At 55.8% G+C, this 19,134-nt stretch overlaps 3 protein-coding genes across 5 annotated transcripts; 1 reads left to right on the forward strand and 2 right to left on the reverse strand.

The window, feature by feature from the left end:
• Positions 1-393: 393 nt before the first annotated feature.
• Positions 394-9,123, reverse strand: ZNF692 (zinc finger protein 692). Of its 2 annotated transcripts, none has more exons than XM_066986694.1 (12): positions 9,060-9,123; positions 7,678-7,875; positions 7,534-7,565; positions 6,687-7,097; positions 6,118-6,166; positions 5,761-5,907; positions 5,343-5,471; positions 2,732-2,794; positions 2,431-2,509; positions 1,873-1,987; positions 1,500-1,599; positions 394-1,062 (listed from the first exon to the last, which is right to left on the reverse strand). In XM_066986694.1, the coding sequence occupies exons 2-12, from the start codon at positions 7,863-7,865 to the stop codon at positions 714-716; spliced, it is 1,662 nt and encodes a 553-aa protein (XP_066842795.1). In that variant the 5' UTR covers positions 7,866-7,875; positions 9,060-9,123; the 3' UTR covers positions 394-713. The 2 variants fall into 2 exon arrangements, with proteins under 2 accessions (XP_066842795.1, XP_066842794.1); XM_066986693.1 differs by lacking the exon at positions 9,060-9,123 and adding an exon at positions 8,922-9,052.
• A 1,007-nt stretch (positions 9,124-10,130) lies between these two features.
• LOC106049928 (killer cell lectin-like receptor subfamily B member 1B allele C) lies at positions 10,131-13,283 on the reverse strand. Of its 2 annotated transcripts, none has more exons than XM_048055409.2 (6): positions 13,169-13,283; positions 11,295-11,417; positions 11,078-11,209; positions 10,808-10,962; positions 10,453-10,568; positions 10,131-10,345 (listed from the first exon to the last, which is right to left on the reverse strand). In XM_048055409.2, exons 2-6 carry the CDS (start codon positions 11,359-11,361, stop codon positions 10,222-10,224), a joined length of 594 nt encoding a protein of 197 aa, XP_047911366.2. In that variant the 5' UTR covers positions 11,362-11,417; positions 13,169-13,283; the 3' UTR covers positions 10,131-10,221. The 2 variants fall into 2 exon arrangements, with proteins under 2 accessions (XP_047911366.2, XP_013057811.3); XM_013202357.3 differs by lacking the exon at positions 13,169-13,283 and adding an exon at positions 11,808-12,902.
• Positions 13,284-14,530: 1,247 nt separating this feature from the next.
• On the forward strand, positions 14,531-18,216 carry LOC106049925 (early activation antigen CD69-like). The gene is made up of 6 exons (XM_013202354.3): positions 14,531-14,644; positions 15,313-15,510; positions 15,725-15,808; positions 16,245-16,420; positions 16,562-16,662; positions 16,798-18,216. The coding sequence occupies exons 2-6, from the start codon at positions 15,321-15,323 to the stop codon at positions 16,970-16,972; spliced, it is 726 nt and encodes a 241-aa protein (XP_013057808.3). The 5' UTR covers positions 14,531-14,644; positions 15,313-15,320; the 3' UTR covers positions 16,973-18,216.
• The last annotated feature ends 918 nt before the right edge of the window (positions 18,217-19,134 follow it).

Raw genomic sequence — 19,134 nt, forward strand, 5'->3', positions numbered from 1 at the left:
AAACTTCTATCCTTAAATACACCTTTTTTTCCCCCAGCTTTCTTGGGCTGAGGATCTTCTAGGATACGTAAATACTGCGATTACTGCTGGGCTTGGGGGGGAAAAAAAGGGAAAAATACAGAAAAGGTGCAGGGAGCTGCAGTTTTCAAGCCCTGTGGGATAAGTTGGGGAGGGTAGAGCTTGCTGAAGCTCAACAATCAACGATTTTTAACAGGGCCTACAAAAACGTGCCCCTAATTACCATGTCGTGGCCAAAACCAATCCAGTCTGGATCCCCTCCAGCAACCTTTGGCTTCCCAGCCTAAATTTTATTGCCCTGAACAGCGACAACCTTTGGCCTTGGAAATAAAAACCCGTGCAAAGTCGGCGCCCCAGCGGAGCGGGGAATTTGTATGATTTTATACAAAACGACTCTTTATTGAGGATCCTGCCGTGGAAATCGGGCAAGGAGGGGATGGGGCGATGAGGGGAAGTCCTTGCTGGAGGAGCAGGGAAGCCCCTCTGCCAACAGGTCCTGGTTTGGCCCCTTGGTTTTCGGCGCTGGGACACGAGGTCGGTGCCTCCTGGAGGATCCGGCTTCATTTTCGGCCCCCGTGCTCCTCCAAGGAGGGTCTGGTCCCGTTGACAGGACTGGAGGATGAGTCCTGATAGGAATTTTGCTACCGACCTTGTCCCTCATCCAGCATCACCCAGATTCTGCCCAAAACCCGCTGTTATTCAGCCAAGGCGGTGACAGGAGGCGGCTGCTCCTTGCTTTTCTCCTCTTCGCCTCGACCGTCCCCGCCTGGGAGCTCCACGTGCTCTGCGGCAAAGGCACCGGGCGCCTCCGTGTGCCCCATCCCAGTCCCCAGGAGGCTCGGAGGTGAGGACGGCATGGCTTGGGGGGGTCCGCTGGGGGCTTCGGGGTGGCTTTTGCTCTTGTGGGCAGTGACGTTGTCCCTCTTCTCGAATTTCTTGCCGCAGATGTCGCAGGAGAACTGGTAGAAGGAGTCGGCGTCGTGCTTCTTCATGTGCCAGTTGAGGGAGGCTTTCTGGCGGCAGGTGAAGCCGCAGATCTCGCACCTAGGAGAAAACAGGATGGGGTGTAACAGGAAAAAAAAAAAACTACACGGGAATAAAGCAGGGAAGAAGCGGAAAGAGCATTTCTATTCGTGCTCAGGGAGCAGAGCCATCCCCTGGTGAGTGCAGAGGGAGCTCGGCTCTGTCGCATCTTGATGCTGCAATTTTTATCAGCTGAGCAACGTCAGGGCCGCGCTAGCCGGCTCTGCGTGGCTTCAGCACACCCTAGAGGGAAGGAAATGCATTGCTCTCATGAAAACCCTAACGAAAAACCTAATCTGAGCTTCTTCCGATCAACCCCATGCCTGCGCCCTGAACTTTGCATCGAGGTGCCGTTCGCTGGAGCAGGAAACCCGATGTGGAGCAGGAAACCCGATGTGGAGCAGCGCTGATGCCAGCGAGGTAATCCCAAATCCCTAACGGATGGGATTGGAACTCACTGGAGGGGCTTCTCCCCCGTGTGGATGCGCCTGTGGATGATCAGGTTGCTGCTGGTGCGGAAGGAGCGGGCGCAGAACTCGCAGATGTAGTCCCGCTTGTCTGCAAGGCAGAAGAAAAAAAAAAATGGTTTAGGGGCTGCTCCAGCCTCGAAGAGGAACCAGGATGCTTTTGGGACGTATTTTAGGAGCCAGGATGCTTTGCCAGCACAAAAACAGAGATGAATGAGAGACGGAGAGACCTCCGGAGTGGAAAACAAACTGATGTGGTAGCCTACAAGGTGACCGGGTCAGGAAAAGGAGCAAATAGGAGGTGGGTATGGTCAGGAGCAGCCCAGGAAAGGCCTCTAACAAGGGATGGAGGCAGCTGGCTCACCGCTGTGCAGCTTCTCGTGCTCCTTGAGGTGCTTCTTGAAGTTGAAGGACTTGCCGCAGCTGGGCTCCGAGCAGGTGAAGGTCTTCTGGTGAACGTGCTGGTACTTCTTGTGGTGCTGCCGTTTGGGGGGGGGGGAAAGGACAGGAGTTAGGATCGCCAGCCCGACCAAGCCCTCGCCAAGAACCTGCACTTGGAGGAAGCCCCGTGGCATCTTCTAACTGCAATATTCATCTCCTTGATCCAAAGGAGAAGGTGGGACTTGAAGCAGTCCCCTGGCTGCCAGGCACCGAGCTGCTGGTTAACATACAGAGTCACGAATTCCTGCTTAAAAAAAGTTTGGACAAGCCAGGATGTCCAAATCCAGCTCCGAGAAGAGCTGAGGTGTCAAAAATTGAGCTCAAGAGACAAAAATCTGGCTCACTTCCAGTTCAGAGGTGGCCACGCAGAGGCTCAAAGCAGGGAGCAGGAGGGACGAACGCGCTCAGCCGAACCTCGCGTGCACGGAAAAGGGGATTTGGGCCAAAATGCTCCCTCCCACCCCACCACCACAGGCCTCACGTTCAGGTACTGGCGGTTGGAGAAGATCTTGCCACAGCCTTCGAAGTCGCACAGGAGGATTTCGCGTTTCGCTGCCTTCCTGGAAGAGAGGGGAAAATCAGGGGTGAGCGAGGAGAGCTGAGAAGGCAGCGGATCTCCCTCCTTCCCCCATCTTTTCTATCCATCAGAAGCTTAATATTAGCCAAATAAGAGCCTCCCACCACAGCAAGAGCTGCTGGAGGGACAGAAAAGTGTCCCACCACGTGGCCCAAAAGGGCCAATCTGCACCTTCTCGTCCTCCCCTTCCCAGGGCCCTCGCTACCTGATCCTCTTGGGGCCGATCTGGGCCACGTCCTCGTCGCACGACCGCGTTCGCCGCTTGCAGCTGGAAGAGGAAAGAAAAGTCTTGAGCGAGGCTCTTGTCCCCAACGTCCCTTCTCCTTGCCTCAACACGGAGCTGAGGAGCTGGAAAGCAGTCACAGTTGATGGCTTCCAAAAAGACCACGGCATTCAAACCATCCTTTGGACAACTCTTCCTCTTTCCCTTCTAACATTAGAAAGTCTAAAAAACTTTAGAAAGCCACTTAAATATTCCTCCCCCCCTCGCAGCAGGCAACGAAGTTAACAAACGCACCTTTCAGACACTGTAAATAGAAATATAATCTTTATTATTCGTTACAAAGTCTTTAACAGGGTTTTGGAAGTGTCCTAGTACGTTTACGATTGTCGTCGTCCTAGTGTCAACCTCACTGATTGCTCGTTCCCATCAACGTAGATTTGAGCTAGGCTTTTTTTTTTTGGCTTTATCCATGGCTTTGTGGAAGGAGCAGCTATTCTTGGCTGATGTCCTGCAATTAGAGAGAGAGATTTTAAAAAAAAAAAAGGTATGTTTTTCTGGGGCAAGACATAGAGATTGTTCATAGATGGCCACGCCAAGCTGCATCTGAATAAAAGCACGGGCTGGGCATCTTTGTCTACAATCTCCTCTAAGAGTTTTTATCAGCTCAGGATGGCATTACCGTAGGGCAGCGAGAAGAGGCTGTGCAGGATGAACCATCTTTTCCTCTTAAAACAGTCTTTGATCTCCATTCTTCCAGTTGCTGCTACAAAACTGGAAAAAAAAAAAAAAAGGCAAACTTTCTAAGTCCGAGGACGACATCTGTAATCAAACCCATCCTTTAAGCCTTCAAAAGCTCACCACTGACCTAAAGGTTAGTTTGGAGGGGTGTTAAAAGCTTCCCCACCCCCCTTCCTGCACAGGCAGGTCAGGGTCTACTTTTATCAGCCACATCTGAAAATCCCAAGAGGTTTTTGGGTCAAACTTGAGGAACCGAAGTACTTTTTGGAGGTTTGAACGTGAGGGTGACAAGTGGGGAGCGTGCAGAACCCCAAAATACCACAGAGGTGTGAAAAAATCCCTCTCTTACTTCACTTTTGGTGTCAACAAGAGACCAGCTAAACCAAACCTTTCCTGTCAAATTGAATTTGAGTGCTTGGTGCCCCTTGGTGTAACCCAAAAAGGAGAGAAGAAAAGCAAGTGCCAGATTTACCATTCCATTTCGCTTTCTGGAACGACTTTTTGGGAACACATCCTCTCTTCCAGCAAACTGCTAGGTGGCTTCTGAGCTCCTGCAAGAGACAGGAAGGGCGTTGAGAACCAAAATGAAGTGGTAATAGCATGCCAAAGCGAAAAATAAATACAAAAACCTTTGTGGAAGCGTGCAATACTTACCTGCTAAGGTTTGGGGGGGTGCGTTTTGGTGTCTTCTCTCAAGGGCACACAAAGGTAAGAGCAGCTAAGTGGTCGCTCCAGCTAACTCCAAATAAAAAGTTGTGTGTTTTTTTTTTTTAATGCCCTTGTATTGGAAGAAAATCCAGAAAGGTGATGGATGACTCCTTGTGTGTCAGACCCGAGAGGCAAAGCACGGGCCCATCCCTTTGGCACAGCATCAAGACCAACCCTCACAGAGGTGGACGGGATGTTCTTGCTTAAAGGCGCCTGGAACTGAGCAACTACTTGACCTCCTGTCTTATTTAGAGTGAAAAATGGAATTTTGAGCCCATGTGGCTGGGGAGGAGTGGCTAAAACATAACTCGGCCTCAAACAAAGGTAACGAGTGCTTGCAAATTAAACAATTGTGGTCCTTAGAAGGATGTCCTTAGGCCAACGCTTGAGGCTGGCAGTGCTGCCATCGCTGTGGGCTCCGTTTCGTTTATGGTGACAACACAGTGACGTTTCTGACAGCCAAGAAGCACGGCCACACGTGTGGATGACAAAAACCAAGCAACACTGCCCTGTGCGTAGAGATAAAACGCGGGATTCTGGGCCGTATAGAACCATATGGACGGTCCCTGTGCCTGTGCGAGGAGAGGAGGGATTGCACGCATGGATTGCAAACTTCTAGCAAGGCCAGGCTGCTTGGAGGCTGTAGGGAGGTGGAAGAAGGTCTTCACCACCAACCAGACCACCTCCAGTGGTTCTGGAGGTGGTTCTCCCCCTCTGGGGGCCACCACATCCCTGCTCCATGGCCACCCACGGTCGGGGCCAGCTCCAGGCTGGGTGCTGAAGCACCCAAAGCAGCAGGCACATGCGTGGCCACAGGGGGGACATGGTGGATGACCCCCTCCCAGCAAGACCAGTGGCCAGACCCCTCCTCTCAAGCTCCAGCACAAGATGAGGCCAGGTGACAGCACCGAGCAGCTCTGCCCCGGTGAGGATTAAACCCTGATGCCATCTCCCCATCGTGCACTTTGTCACCTCCCTTTGCAAACATGCAGCCCTCTCCCTGAAAGACCTCAGGGCTTGAACTTCATTTATTCTTACAACTTTTGGGTCGCTTTCCATATGGTTTCTCAGCCCAGAAAGCAGCAGCATGTCCAAGGTGCCCCCAAATGCTCATTCAGTAGCCACCGCCGTGGTCTTCCCCGCTCACCTGACTCGCCCACCCCTCTCCTCTGCTGGGCTGGAGTCGATCGGGCTCGGCTCGCTCAGGCTCTGATCCTCTTTCACGGGTTTCTTACGGGATTTTGGCTGGCTTTGGCGTCTCTGCAGCTCCGAGTCGCTGGAGGAGAAGAGAGACATGGGATGGGCAAGATGGTTTAGGTGGTTGGGCGCAGATGGGCCCCATTGGGCACGGTTGGCCACCGTTGGGCAAGGTTGGGGCCCCGTTGGCCGCTGTTGGGGCACGGTTGGGCCCCATTGACCATGGTTGGGGCACGGTTGGCCGCTCTTGGCCACCACTGGGCCCTGTTGACCATGGTTGGGGCCCGTTGACCACGATTGGGGTATGGTTGGGCCCCATTGGCCACTGTTGGGGCACGGTTGGCCACCAGCCTCTAAGCACTCCTCACCTGTCCAGAGAAGGGTGGTAGTTCTCATCACGCAGGTCATCGGTGTAGGCAAGGTCATCTTCCTCGACAAAGTCCTCGTCCTCCTCTTCCTCCTCTTCTTCCTGAGACGCGCTGCCCTGCTCCGGTTTCTCCTCCAACACGGGTGTGCTGCCGGAATGCAACGGCCAAAGTCAGCTCTGCTATGACCCAGCGGTAATTTTATTACGGAAACTTCGTTAAACAGCGGCGCTGCTGTCACAGGGTGCCACGGGTGCAAAGAGCTCAAGGATGATTGGGTCCAGGTGCAACCTTCAGCTCAGGAAACCCCAATTTTTGGCGTTTTGCACTGGGGGAGAACCGCACAGGGCCACCACTCACCTCTCATGATCTGGTCCTGTAGCTGCTGTCTCTGTCTGCCCTCGTGGAGCTGTGAGGAAATAAAAGGAGCGGTGGTAAGGTAAGGCAGGGCTCTTTCACCCGAGGTCTCGGAGATGCAGAGGAAGGAGGACAGGATTTGGCAGCAGGACCGGGGAACCTGCCGGTGTTGGAAAGCCGATTGTGCCCTTCTGCTGGCCAAGTCACTCCAAAATCCTCTCCTGGAAGTTCAACCTCTTGAGTAGCAAACAAAGGAAAGAAAAAGGTTTCCTCCTTGATCTTCGGTCTGGCTAAACGGAGAAACTTCCGAGAGCTCTACCTACGTGGGGTCAGCAAGATCTTCTGCTTTGGGACTACAAGAGACTTAGGACCACCCAAAGATGATCTACTTTTGGACTACAAGAGACTTGGGACCACCCAAAGATCTTCTGCCTTGGGACTACAAGAGACTTGGGACCACCCAAAGGTCTTCTACTTTGGGACTAAAAGAGGCCAACAGTGAAATGAGAGCAGAGAACGGGAGCCCACCTTCCTCCCAGGTGAAGACGAGGAGGAACACCACCCAACCTCACCTGCGTCGCTACTTTCACCCGCCTCTTCCCTCTGGTTTCCATCGCCAGCGGGTGACCAAGCTGCCACCTCCGGTTCAGCACCGTCCTTCCTGGGGCCGGATTCGTCCACCTTGGTCTCGGCAGCGAGCCCTGCCCGCCGCAACGACCGCCGGCGCCCGGGGACCGGTGGGGAGCTGCGCCCCGAATCCTCCTCGGTGACTCCCCACGGCTGCTGGCCATCGGCCACGGTGGGGACGCCCCAGGAGAAGCTGTGTCCGGCCACGCACTCCCACACCAGCTGGGCTGGGCTGCCCAAGGCTGGGGGCTTCACATCGGGGACGAAGCCGCACTCCTGGCCGTGGCCGTGGGACAGGACGACCAGGCGCTGTAAGGCATCGGTGTGGAGAAGGCTGGGTTCTGGGGTGTTTGGTCCTGGGTTTGGGCATAAAAAGCAAGCAATTCGGTGATAAACAGCTCCAAAAATTTGACTTCTAGGTTGATTTTGGTTCTGTGAATCCAGGTAAGGATTTTCTGGTGGTGGGACAACGTCAAAGGTCTCCTTCTACCATCTCCCCACCTCCAACCTCCTGGTGTCCCCATCGCATGAGCACCCTCACAGCTGCTTCTTCCCTTCTTCCACAACCCCAAAACCTCACACAGACCCCAAAAAGCAGCTGGGGGAGGGGACCAACATCCCAAACAATCCAACGTAGCAAGAGCCACCCCCCTGGCGACCCCACTGGCGGCCGCATCTCCTCCCACGAAAGCACATCATGCAATGCGAATTTTCACAATAAATGCCTTTTGGATGAAAAAATATGAAAGAAAACGTAGATGCGGGGTAGCCAAGGGGAAAAAAGGCACCTACCTGGGCTCAAAACACAACCCTGGGAGCTGTACCTGCGAAAGGAGGAGGCAGCGTGATCTACCTGAAGGTTGCCCGACCCCAAAGGTTGCCCGACCCCAAAGGTTTTTAAGGCTACTTTGGGGGTTTCTCGGTGGACCTACGGACCTGTCGAGGAGGAATTTGGCCAGCTGGGAGTGCAGGGCGAAGCCCAGCTGCTCCTTGAGGCGACACCACTGCTCCAGGTGGCCCCCCAGGCGGATGCGGCACTTGCTGCGGCGGGCGTCCAGCTCCCGGCGCTTCTGCCTGCGGACGCAGTCGGGGGCCCGCTGGCGGCCCGGGCGGCCGGGATCCATCGGGGGGAGTCTAGGGGGGGATAAGGGGGTGAGGAAGGGGCTGGGGTGAGAGGGGCATTGGGGCGATGGGGGGGTGGGGAGAGAGGGACGGGGGTGAGGAGATAATGGGAGGGGGATGGGGAGGGATGGGGGGACAGGGGGGTGAGGAGATGGGGAGAGGGGGCCAAGGAGGGATGGGGGAGAGGGAGATGGGGGGGACAGGGGGCTGGGGAGAGGGGGAGATGGGGCCAAGGAGGAATGGGGGAGAGGGAGATGGGGGGGACAGGGGGGTGAGGAGACGGGGAGAGGGGGACAGGGGGGTGAGGAGATGGTGGAAGGGGGTTGGGGAGGGATGGGGGGGACAAGGGGGTGAGGAGATGGGGAGAGAGGGACAGGGAGGGATGGGGGAGAGGGAGTTGGGGGGGAGAGGGGGGCGAGGAGAGGGGGAGATGGGGCCAAGGAGGAATGGGGGGGACAGGGGCGTGGGGAGAGGGGGACAGGGAGGGCTGGGGGGGGCTGGGGGGGGTCAGGAGGGGGGAGAGGGAGGTGGGGAGAGGGGGACAGGGGGGTGGGGAGGGAGCGGGGGAGAGGGGGCCGGGGATATGGGGTCAGGGGCTGGGGGCTCGGGGGGGGGGGGGGGGGTCACGGGTCCAGGGAGACCCCGAAGGGCAGGAGGGCGCCCCCCCAGCTGCTTAAGCCCCGCCCCCTCCGGACCACACCCCTCTAGGCCCCGCCCCCATCCTCTTGACCCCGCCCCCACCGCATCCCTTCGCGTTGCCCCGACCCTGATTGGCCACGCCCACCCCCGTAGCCCCGCCCACTCCTCCTTTTGGCCACGCCCCATCGCCAAACCCCTCCCGCTCTGTCGCAAACCACGCCCCCTTCCCACAAGCCACGCCCCCTCACCCACTAGCCCCGCCTCCCCGCTTCCCGCCATTTCCCCTCGCGACGCCCCCCGCCCCCCCCCCCGGCCCGACCCCGCTCCCGCCGCCGCTCCTTAAAGCGGGCCCCGCAGCGGGAGAGGCGGGGCCATGATGGAGAAGGGGCCAAGCTCCGGTGAGCCGCCGGGACCCGCACCGGAGCCTCCTCGCCCGCCGCTCAGCCCGCTCCGCCGGGCCCTTCTCCACCGTAACCCGAGGGGGACCCACCCTTGGGGCCGTGCCCCCTTTAAGAGCCGAGAACCAACCCCCCCCCCCCGCCCCCCCCATCGCTCACACTGCTCAGGGACCGGCACAAAATGGCGGACGGCCCGCTTCCGCCTCCCCGCCGCCGCGCATGCGCCTTGCGCCGCGCCCGCCCGGCCTGAAGCCGAGTCCCGCGCGCAGGGGCTGACGGGGGTTGTAGTCCTGGGCCCTGTAATGGCGGAGGCCTGAGGCTTCTCCAAGGGGCTGAAATAGGGGTAAATATTCCCAATTTCGGGCATTTGGGTGTGAAATATTCCACATTACGTGCAATTTAGGCGTCATCACTGCCAGTTTTGGGTGGGAAGCTCTTCAAGAGCAGTCATGAGGCAGTGTCTGCCTCCCTCCCCAGCAGCCTGCCCCACACCACTCCTTTTTTGACCAAATTGCTCCTTTCTCACTTTTTTCTAACCTCAACTTATTTTGCACGCAGGTCAGGTCCCCGGTACAGCTCTTGGCATCGTTACAAAGGCGGGAGCAACAAATATCTTCAAATACGGCTTTTTTTTCCCCACCACTTTCCGTCTCCTTCCTCCCCTCCCAGTTCTCCTCAGGGGATTTCATTGCTTTTAGGACGGCTTCTTCCCCCCCCCAGAGGACTCTTGAAGTTGTCAGAGGCAACTTTTCCTGTTTTATATACATTTAATACACCCAAAGGAGTTGCCACCTCAAAATACAGAAAATGAATCATAGTGCTTCAGTACGCCCACGTTCATTGTGGTTTATACCCCTGGGGATTTTTTTTGCCAGAAACCCTGGGAAAACATCGGCCTGCGCAACCCCAATCCTATAAACCACCAGCCACAACGAGGAGAAGGTGGCCAAGGGCTACAGAAAGAAAAAAAGGCATTTATTCTGCAGGTGGGATGAGCTCCAGCTCCTCTGGAGCTCACAGGGTCGGGGTTGCACAAGCCGACGTTTTCATAGGATTTCTGGGGAAAAAAGGAAAAAAAAAAAAAAAAAAAAGCTGCCTTTTCACCTGCCTTTTCACCTGCCTCCCCAAAATCCCAGAACCTCATTTCCCCCTCTTCACACCAGCCATCCCTTCCAAAATACCCCCTGCACGCTGAAATTACAGCAGCCCTAGCAGAGAACACGAAGCCCACAGGGGTGAGACTTTATTTTGAAAGCAAAGTGGATTCTTTTTTGTTCTTTTTTTTTTTTTTTCCCAAGTGGCCGCCCAATTTCTGCCCCGCTCAGAGCAGGACGGCCTCTTTCTGGCAGATCCACGCCAAGGCGGAGCCGCAGGTTTCGGAGATGATCCTGTCCTCCCTCAGCACCCCGCAGGCTCCGCTGGCGTTCAGGGTGCTCAGGTTGAACCTGAGGGTGCAAGAGAGAGCCCGTGTCACCTCCCGAGGGTCCCCGAGGGGACATCGGAGGTGTCCCCCCCGCCACCCGTCCCCTCCAGGCCTCTCCTAGGCTCTCACCGGCTCTGGTCCAGGCGGGAGCCATCCAGCCAGGTCCAACCCGTCCCCACGGAGGGCCGGGAGAGGCCGATCCAGAAGTAGCGCGTGGGTTTCTGTACGACTCGATTTAGGAAGTCCTACAAAGGGAAGCGGGCTGGTGACTACGGTGTCGTCGCTTGCCGTCCCCAAAACAGGCTCCCCCCCCCAAAGCCAGGATCCCCGCTGGCATCCCCAACGCTAGCCCAGAGGTTTGGGCACCCATCCTTGCACCCTATGGGCGCAGACCCCAAATTTCTGGGTGTCTCCGAGCGCCACCAGCCCCTCGGGTGCAATCCTGAGCCCCGTCCCACGTCCCCGCCGGCGTCGGCCCCGTTACCAGCTCGCCCTGGTCCTCTGGCACCAGCAGCTGGGCGCTCTGACGGCTGCAGTTCTCCCGGCTCTCCCTCCAGGAGCTGCTCTTGCTGGCGACCCAAAAACACTTGCTCCTGTGCAGCGTCCACCCCACGGGACAGAGCTTGCAGCCCCCACCGTCTGCAGACAGACGGACAGACGGACAGACGGCCACGCGTACGGCCCCGCCACAGCGCCACGGGGTGGGTGATAGCCGGGTTCAGACATGGGGGATGCGATATTTTAGGGGGGTTACCTCCGGGGGGGCACAGGCTCGTCCTCAGCCCCAGGTGGCTGCAGTCCAGGGTGGCAAAGCTTTGTCCCCGCGACGCGTTCCCGCACCCCACGGCCCCCGGGGGCCGTTGCCTCTCCACCAGCAGCCAAGACACTGGGGGAGAGGGACACTGAGCCCAAACGGGGGTGTCCCCAGTCCGCAGCACCCCCAAAAAGGACACCCATGGGTGTCAACTCACCGCATATCACAAAGGACAGCACCAGAACGGTCATCAGGGCCCCGAGGAGGCAGCGGGGGGTTCGCATGGGGATGCGAATCCAACGTGGGGCAAACCCCGTCTCGGGGTCTTTCGTGGCAGGTCCTGCAGTCAGGGGAAGGGACACAAACGGAGAAGTGGGGGGGCCCGAGAGCATCTGTCCCCCCAATCCCCTGTCCCAGGGGGTGCCCCAAAGTCCCTCTGCTCCTTTTCTTCAGAGCAAAAGGGTTTTGGGGTTGTAGCCAAGCCTGATGGCATCAGGATAGGAGCAAAATGGGGGCGCCAGCAGCCAGCGTCTGGGTGCCGGGGGGTGTCCAAAAATCACAGGCAAGCGTCCCCCCCCCAAGCCCCCTCTCAGTTTCCCCAGCTTGAACGACTCTCTGCGACCCCAAGAGCTGCGCCACCCCGGTTCTTCCCCTGCCAAGCAATCGCCACCCGGGGTATCCTCTCGCCACCACAAGCCCGTGGTGGGGACGGAGGACCGGACCCCGCTACCTGCGTCCCGGAGGGGTCCCGGCCTCTCCGCAGCACCCCGCTTGCATCGCCTGTCCAAGGCCATGTAGCCATCCTCATCCTCCATGGCGTGGAGGAGTCGGGAGGACACGCGGCAGGCGCAGGGGACGCGACGGGGTCCGGAGGACAGGAAACCAAAACGCTCAGAGCTGCACTGGTGAAGTGCGAACCAGCGGCGGGGCCGGAGCTTCCTGCCACAGCTCTCGGCCCTTCAATGCCCCTGAAAGCTTTTGGGGTCACCAGCACCCTCGCCTGGTGCCCAGGGGAGGGGCACAAGGTCCTCCTGCCTCCTCCAGGCTCACGGCCCACCCTGTAAATGACATCCCTAATGAGAAGGTAGGGGCAGACTTGGGCCTTACGCTATCTCACGGCCAAAAAAAAAGGTGCTTTTGTGTCTTTTATCATTTTACCCCATCTTTGTGCAAGCCCAGATAAATCCCTTTGACGGATACAAGGCATTGCTTCGTTGTGATTCCAGTAAGAAAGGCACGCGTGCTTGAAAGCAGCTAAGAAAGTGTCTTATTCATTTATTTATTTGCATTTTTTTATTAACACCAGCATCTTCACTGCTCTGCCAGGTGCTGGCAGAAGCCTTTGCTCAGCCCCTGCCTGCGCACAGCTTTCCTGCTGTGTTCTTCCAGGATTTTCTTGCAACAAAACAAAAACAAAACAAAACAGATAAATAAACCACAGTTCTTTGTTCTCCCTGTTGCTATAGGAAGCCACAGCTACAGATTGGCTTTTCACGCCGTGAAAAATCATCTTGATCATCTGGGATTTTTTGTCGCCCTGTCTCCCCCTTGCCCTCTCCACCCTCAAGGAAAAAAAAAAACAATAATAATAATCCTGTGTTGAGGGGAAAAAAGGCTATTTGGACATGCACCCTAAAGGATATGCGCCCTAAAGGGTATGCGCCCTAAACGATATGCACCCTAAACGATATGCACCCTAAAGGATACGCACCCTAAAGGGTATGCGCTCTATGGCCAACCAGACCTCAAAGAGCCTCAAAAACGTGAGTTTTGCCCCGAGAAGAGGGGAGTTGAAGCCACATTTCCGTGCTCCCCCCGCTTTGAAGGAAAGTTTCATCAGCCCAGCTGAGAAAAAAAAATGCTGCATCCGGAGCTTTCACCATTATTCCTCCCCCCCCCCCCCCTCCCAGCCCCCGCTCCGCGGGGATGTTGAAAATCTTCCCGTGAGCTGGGTTTCTTCAACAAAAGTAACAGTGATTTTGTTACTTCCTCTTTTGGCACCAGGATAACATCATTAAGAGAACTCCAAGCGGCGAGCAGTGAGCTTTTGAGTTATTTCAGTTTACCGATTTATTTATTTATTTATCTTACCTATGCGTCGTGAGGGCGTAGTCAGGGCAGGGATTGGTTAATACGGCGACAGCTGAGCCACAGACACGGGATCATAAAAGTGCTGGTGTTCTTCCTGCCCCCCCCCCAATTCATTAAATCTCCTCGCAGCCAAGAATTCAAAACGCTCCAGGGGAAGACACGCTGCTCTTAGGGTAAGTCCACGTCCGAGCAGCAAAATTTGGGGCTGCCTGAGCAAGCAACGCTCGGCTAGGGGCTGAAACGGGGAGGGAAGGAGCAGCGAGCCACGGCGGGCTTCCCAACTTTTTTCTTTCATTTTTTTAAAAGTTTTTTTTATTGATTGATTTGTTCCTTTGCCTGTTTTCCCACCCTCTTTGTCTCTTTCTCGCCTTTCTTTTCGCGTTTGCACTTCTTTTTTCACGTTCTCCTCTCGCTCTCTCCCTCTCTTTTTAACGCCGAAACTTTGCACCCGATGAGCTCACGCGGCACCGCGGCTCCGTGAGGAGAGCCACGAAAGCCTCACGTTCCTCCCCAGAACGCTTCCTTTTCAGCTGGCTTTATTAAAGTTTCCGCTGTCGCAGTGCTATGTGAATTTTCTTGCAGTTCCCCTTCTCCTTCCCCCCCCCCCCCCCCGGTGCCTTCACCCCGTGACTCTTCCTGTCCCCTCTCCCTTCCTTTCTCCGCGCCGATATCTCGCACCGGTGGGATGGGCACCGGGCAGGCTTTTTGGGTGGGTGAGGACAGGCTCTGAATTTTACCATGCAGCCACCTCTAAATCCAGCCAGAGGTCCCCAGACATGTGCAGGTGCCTTCGGAGGACACGCATCAGCCCTGCGAGCTCTCCCCATCCTCCCAAGACCCCGGAGCTACGGGGTACCGTACAGCAGAGGTCCCCCAAATGCTTCCTTTCCCTCTCCTTTCTCACACTTCATCCATCTCCAGCCCTCACGGAGCAATGGAACCACCTCTCTGCCATCTCCTCTGCTTGCTCATGTTCCCAATTCCGGTGCAAAAACCATTTTTGTTCCGCGATACCGAGTTTAGCCCAAGGGCACGTGCACAGCATGAGTTCGTCGCCTGTCCTGCTCAGACACTGAACGCTGAGAGGGTCACTTGTTTTGTACACATTATTAGTAGTAGTGCTATTACCATTATTATTCTTTTCCCTTCTTTTCTGTCCTAATAAACCGTCCCTATCTCAACCCGCAGGCTTCTTTTTTTTTTTTCTGATTCTCTCCCCCACCCCAGAGAGGGGGGGGAATGGTGTGAGCTCAGCGCAGTGCCGAGCTTTGGAATGGGTTAAAGTGCTGTGACGCGGGATCACAGTCCGGTGCTGCTGCCCCTCGCCGTCTGATTCATAAGCTTTGGAATGGGTTAAACTACTGTGACGTAGGATCACAGTCCGATGCTGCTGCTGCCCCTCGCCGTCTGATTTATAAGAGTCGGTGCACAAGCACAAGTCACTAAGTGACTACGACTTTGTGCGCTGCTGGGGAAGTAAGTCCGCGTCCGAGCAGCAAAATTCGGGGCCGGCTGAGCAAGCAACGCTCAGCCAGGGGCTGAGATGGGTAGGGAAGGAGCAGCCAGCCAGGGCGGATTTCCCAACTTTTTTCTTTCTTTTTTAAGATTTTTTTGTTTTTGTTGTTCCTTTGCCCTCTCCCGTTTTTCCACCCTCTTTCAATTCTTTGCCTCTTTCTCGCCTTTCTTTTTTTGCGTTTGTGGTGGTTTTTTCTCATTCTCCTCTCGTTCTCTCCCCTTTTTTTAATGCCCAAACTGCGCCGGGTGAGCTCACGTGTCGCAGCGTGTCCTTGAGGAGAGCCATAAAATCCGCACGTTGCCCGAATTGTTCCTTTTCAGCTGGCTTTATTGAAGCTTCTGCAGCCACAAGGGCTGTGTGAATTTTCTTGCAGATGTTGGAAAGTCCTTCCAAGTTCTTCTTTTCTGGAGATATTCAACCCCCCCCCCGGGTGGGATCCTGCACGATATGCTTGGTGTTTCTCATGGGTGCACACTGCTGGAGCTACGGGGCCAAGCCCCGCGGCGCTGCTGTCTGCAGCCGACCAGGGCTCGCTCCTTCAGCCTCGCTTTTCCATCTCATCACCTCGCTTGCTGGGCTTGTAGGGGAGGGGAACCACGTCCAAGCCTTGCCTTGTATGTTTTTTCAGCAACACCGATGCCTTCTGATGTGCTAAGCCCTGACGGATCGCTGAACACTATGGTGCAAGACGAGGAGAGTGGACTCACCTCCCGCTACGAGGACCCGGACCAGCCCCAGGACCCCCAGGACACGGTGGTGCCCCTCCACCCAGAGATGCCCACGGATGCTGCGCCCACGGGCAGCAACAGGACCCGAAGATGCCTGGGTGAGTGCGGGGCCAACACCCAGCTGGGCTCTGAGCTGTCCTCCTGCCGCTGCAGCACGTGTAGGGGTGAACCCCATGCCAAGGAGGAGGGGAACGGGGTCGCAGGGGTGCCCATGATCCCCCTGGCATCGCCTTCTGGTCATGCTGGTGATGCGAGGGCTGTGCTGCTGTGGGACAGCACCGTCCTCACCACAAATATTTCCTTCTGCTGCAGGAAAAATGTGCACAGCCAGAGAACTGTGTGTCCTGGCCGGAATTTTGATCCTGATGTTCTTTTTTCTCTTTGCTGGGCTATCAGGTAAGGGCAGAGTGGCCGCCTCCATCCCACCCCTCTACACAGAGCTGGCTGTGCCACCTACAGCTGGGTTATAGAACCAGCCGGGGTTGCAACTGGATGATCTGTAAGGTCCCTTCCAACCCGAGCCATTCTATGCAAAGACCTGTGAGATCATCCAGCCCAACCTTTAACAAGTCCACCACTAAACCATGCTACTGAGTTCTACACCTACAAGTTTCTTGAAGACCTGTAGGGATCGTGACTCAACCACTTCCCTGGGCAGCCTATTCCAATGCCACAACCCCTTCAGTAAAGAAATTTCTCCTAATACACAACCTCAACCTCCCTTGGCTCCACTTGGGAGAATTTCCCCTTGTCTTACCGCTTGGGGTTGGGAGAAGACCCCGATCCCCGCGTTGCTATAAGCTCATTTAAGGTCCTCTTTGCTCTGCAACAGCTGTGCTCGGGCAGAAGGCAGCCCCGGTGCTGGCGTGCCCTTACGAATGGGTTGGGTACCGCAACGTCTGCTACTACCTGTCGGGGCGGCAGGAGCAAGGCAGCTGGAACTGGAGCCAGGAGCAGTGCACGACACACGGGGCCTCGCTGGCCACGGTGACGAGGGACTGGGAATTGGTGAGTGCAGGGTGATGGGTGGCTGTGGGGCTGGGACAGCCGGGCGGGATGTCCCGCAGCGGGGCAGCGAGTCCCGTGGGGCTGACGGGAGCGTGGTGCTCCAGCAGCTTCTGACCATCTGCCTCTCTCCTTGCCGCCCAGAACTTTCTGAGACAGCTAAAAGACAGCGCGGATTCCTGGCTTGGGCTGCGGAGACAGGGAGAGCGCCTGCTGTGTGTGGATGGCAGCCCCTTCAAGGAGACGTGAGTTCTGCGAGCGGGCAGAGCCCAGCGGCTCCGGTGTGCTGGGACCATGCCTTGCAGGCAGCCCTGGCCATGCACTGCTGCCGGAGGGCACGGGGAGTGGTGAGGTTGCAGTGTCATTCCTTGTCGTCGCAGGTTCCTGGTGCAGGGCCATGCAGAGTGCGTCTACTTGAATGGCGAGGACGTGGCGACCTCAAGCTGTCAGCAGAGCCGGCCATATATCTGCAGCAAGGCTGTGGGGGCAGCTCCTGAGAATGGTGGCGGAGAAAGGACCTTCCCCGTGCTGGACACTGGCGGCTCCTCTCATTGATGAAGGGCGATGCTCTCCAGCAATCCTTTAAAGGGTTTGTGTCCCTGGTTTTGAGGTCAGAACTGAAGGTCGATGACTAAGGGGGGAACTGTGAGATGCAAGAGGTGCTGGCTAACATCAGAGCTGAACAAGACCCAAACCTTATGGACCAGACCTGGGGCTGCTGTTCTCCACAGCAGCTGGAAGAGCATCGACAACACCACACTTTGTTGTGCCCCTTGGCACTTGTTATTATTTATATATGGGCTAAATGATTTTTCAAGGTACCTTCCAATTCCTAACATCCTGTTATTCTGTGAAATGTATTTATATACTTATATACCTGCATATGTTCCGTTCCCATGGCCTTAGGGACAGTTTCTCAGGGGATCCCAGCCTTGAGCAGAAGGAATTTTGCTCTCCTGAAGTTCAGGGTCCTGACTCTGATTTTGCCAGACCCATATTCCTCAGGATCACAAACTCCACCAGAGCATGGTCGCCACCAGGCAATCGTAACCTCTGTAATGCTGTCTTCCACTTTGCTGAGCACCAGGTCTAGTAAGGCTTCACCTTGTGTCGGTCCGTCTATTACCTGGACCAGGACGTTGTCCTCAACAGACGCCAGGAATCTCCTGGATTGTCTGGAACCCGCCGTGCTGCTATCCTAGCAGATATCCGGGTGGTTGAAATCCCCCATCAGGACAAGAGCTTCTGAGCCCAACAGTTCTTGCAGCTGAAGGAAGAAGCTCTCACCAACATACTCATCAGGTGGCCTGTAGCAGACCCCAACCACTAGACATCCTTTACCAGGCCGATCCTTGATTTTCACCCACGAGCTCTCAACCTGGTCATGGCTGTTTCTCAGGCACAGCTCTTCACAACCTATCCAATTCCTAACACAGGGAGCAACTACTCCCCTCCTTCCTCCCTTCTGAACAGTTTGTAGCCATCAACAGACACACTCCAGTCATGGGAATCATCCCACCAGGTTTCCGTGATCTACATCCATGGTTCCCTACTAGCACGGTGGCCTCCAACTCCTCCTGTTTGTCACCCATACTGCGTGCATTGGTGTAAATGCACCTCAGCTGGGCCACCTTTTGGGAGGGAGAAGAACCTGCTCTAGTGGTTGGCATCCCTGCCCGGAGCAGGGGGGTTGAAACCAGATGATCTTTAAGGTGCTTTTCAACTCAGGCCATTCTATGATTCTGTGATACGTAAACATGTTTTATTTAAATATATGAAAATAAATATTTATATATATATATATATATATAGTCTGATTGAAAAGGTGAATAGAAAAAGCTTCTGGGGGTGACTTGTAGGCAAGCGATGTCTTGCAAGCAAGTGGTGTTGCTTGATGGAAACGGCAGGTGGCAACATCCCCACGAGGCTGCCGGGGCCAGCCCTCTTGGCAGAGCCCCAAGGTCACTCGCTCTCAGTCCAAACATGCTCACCCGGTGCTTGCTCTGTAGCTGCTATGGTGCTGTGTTTGGGATTTAGGAGGAGAACGATGGTGATACCTCGCTGATGTGGCTGGCCGGGGTCAGGGGACCGGCTTCTCGGAGGGCATCGGTCAGCGGGTGGTGAGCAATTGCATTGTGCATCACTTGTTTTGTATACATTAGTAGTAGTAGTACTGTTACCATTATTAGTATTATTATCCTTTCTTTTCTGTCCTAATAAACTGTCTCTGTCTCAACCCACAGGCTTTCATTTTTTTTCTGATTCTCTGCCCAATCCCAGAGAGAGGGAGGGGGGAAGGTGAGCGAACGGCTGTGTGGTGCTGAGCTGCCAGACAGGTTAAATCACAACAGTCCTTTTGGTGCCCAACGTGGGGCAAACACAACACTCTGTCATAGAATCACAGAACCATTAGTGTTGGAAAAGACCTCCGAGACCAGCTCGTCCATGTGTCCCCCTACCACCAATGTCACCCACTAAACCACGTCCCTAAGCATCACGTCCAACCTTTCCTTAAACACCCCCAGGGACGGTGACTCCACCACCTCCCTGGGGAACCATTTCCAATGCCTGACCGCTCTTTCTGAGATGAAATGTCTCCTCATTTCTAACCTGAACCTCCCCTGGGGCGACTTTCCTTCAGATCCTACCACTAATTATCTATGAGAAGAGGCAGACCCCCAGCCTCCCACACCTTCCTTTCAGGTAGTTGTAGGGAG

The sequence above is a fragment of the Anser cygnoides genome, chromosome 35, assembly GCF_040182565.1.
Source record: "Anser cygnoides isolate HZ-2024a breed goose chromosome 35, Taihu_goose_T2T_genome, whole genome shotgun sequence".
Classification (NCBI taxonomy): domain Eukaryota; kingdom Metazoa; phylum Chordata; class Aves; order Anseriformes; family Anatidae; genus Anser; species Anser cygnoides.